This window comes from Pleurodeles waltl, chromosome 6, assembly GCF_031143425.1.
Source record: "Pleurodeles waltl isolate 20211129_DDA chromosome 6, aPleWal1.hap1.20221129, whole genome shotgun sequence".
NCBI classification, from domain to species: domain Eukaryota; kingdom Metazoa; phylum Chordata; class Amphibia; order Caudata; family Salamandridae; genus Pleurodeles; species Pleurodeles waltl.
The window spans coordinates 677,044,070-677,045,753 of NC_090445.1; the positions used below are offsets into that span (position 1 = coordinate 677,044,070).

General features: G+C 40.7%; 1 protein-coding gene across 1 annotated transcript; it reads left to right on the forward strand.

Moving 5' to 3' along the window:
• Positions 1–229: 229 nt before the first annotated feature.
• On the forward strand, positions 230–1,195 carry LOC138301667 (olfactory receptor 10C1-like). Its single transcript, XM_069242181.1, has one exon. The coding sequence runs from the start codon at positions 230–232 to the stop codon at positions 1,193–1,195; it is 966 nt and encodes a 321-aa protein (XP_069098282.1).
• Positions 1,196–1,684: the final 489 nt, after the last annotated feature.

Here is a 1,684-nt window from a genome sequence, read left to right on the forward strand (position 1 = left end):
CAGGCTCTAAGACCTTTACTGAACAGAGTCTCTCAAGTGAGACGCATGCGCTAGCGCATGCACACGCAGGCTCGACCCTAAAAACCACATGTTAACAAAGAAAACATAATATTACAATCAGACATTAATTTCAGTTACCATTACTCATATTGTCAGACATTCAGCAATGTTTTGTTTATCTCTTATGCACCATGATAATGGCTAATGTGGGCTCTTTCCATCTCTGTAGATGAACATACAAAACACAGATGGCTGCGGCAATCAGAGCTTGGCAGCTAACTTCATTCTCCTAGGTTTCTCTGATCTACCATCTGTGCATCAAGGTTGGCTGTCTGCATTGTTTCTCTCCATTTACCTAGTGACATTAATAGGAAATGCAACAATAATCTTCCTGGTGACCTTTGACACTTTTCTGCAGACTTCCATGTATTTTTTCCTAAGGAGCCTCTCTCTCCTAGAAATCTGCTACACCTCCGTCACACTCCCCAAATTACTTCAAATCTTTTTCTTAAGGGACAATCATATTTCATTTTTAGAGTGTGCTGCCCAATCTTATTTCTTTTATACATTTGGAAGGGCAGAGTGCTTCCTTCTGGCTTTTATGTCTTATGACCGGTATGTGGCAATCTGTATGCCCTTGAGGTACAACATGGTCATGACAAAGAATTTTTGTGTTCACTTGTCTGTTGTTCCTTTAGCTGATGGTCTCCTGGAAGCCTTGGTACAAACTGCTACTATTTTCAGCCTTCCCTACTATCAACTGAACATCATAAATCATTTCTTCTGTGACTTTCTATCAGTTTTAGATCTGTCATGTAAAGATACATTTGGTAATGAAGTATTGATCTGGGTGTGCCTTATCCTGTTTGCATTCATCCCTTTGGTTTTGGTTTTCATATCCTACATCCGAATCCTCATCTCCATTCTTGGAATACGTTCAACAACAGGACGAATGAAGGTCTTCTCTACCTGCTCCTCCCATCTGATTTCTGTTATTTTATTTTATGGGTCAGGTACATTTATTTACATACGGCCGAAGTCCAGCCGCCAACCAGCGAGCGACAAGTTTCTTGCCCTTCTTTATACTGTCATCACACCAATGATGAATCCTCTCATCTACAGTCTAAGGAATCAAGAAGTGAAGGCAGCTCTTACAAAACTTATTACCCAGTGTCAAAGGCCTTATCATGAATAACATATTTCATAAGGTCATCTGCAAATGTGAGGCATTGAAATTTCCAAATAAGACAGACCTGATACTGCAGCATTCATACATTTTCCTGTGAGACAGCAAACGTTTATATGTGTTATGTATGTATGTTGTATGCTAGCCACCATAGATGATGCTCTTCTGAAGAAGACCCCTTCCTTCTGATATTGCTGAACCTCTCAGCTACCTTCAGCACTTTCAACAATCCCACCATTGTACGCACCCTGGAGTCTCAAATGGGATTCATCAACAAGATCCTTCACTGGCATTATCACCTGCAGAATCCCTCAGGGATCTATACCATCTCCTGCCATCTTTAACTTGGTGCTCTAATCACAGATAACAGCATTAGGATTCAGGAATATGCAGATGATACATAGCTCAACTCAAAAGTCTGATATGCTTCACACATCTTTCTCCACAAACAATGACTGTGCATCATCCATGCCTGAACATCCAGCACCTTACTGAAGT

Excerpts from the sequence above, each read along its gene's own strand:
- LOC138301667 (XM_069242181.1), top strand. The coding sequence starts at position 230 with ATGAACATACAAAACACAGATGGCTGCGGCAATCAGAGCTTGGCAGCT.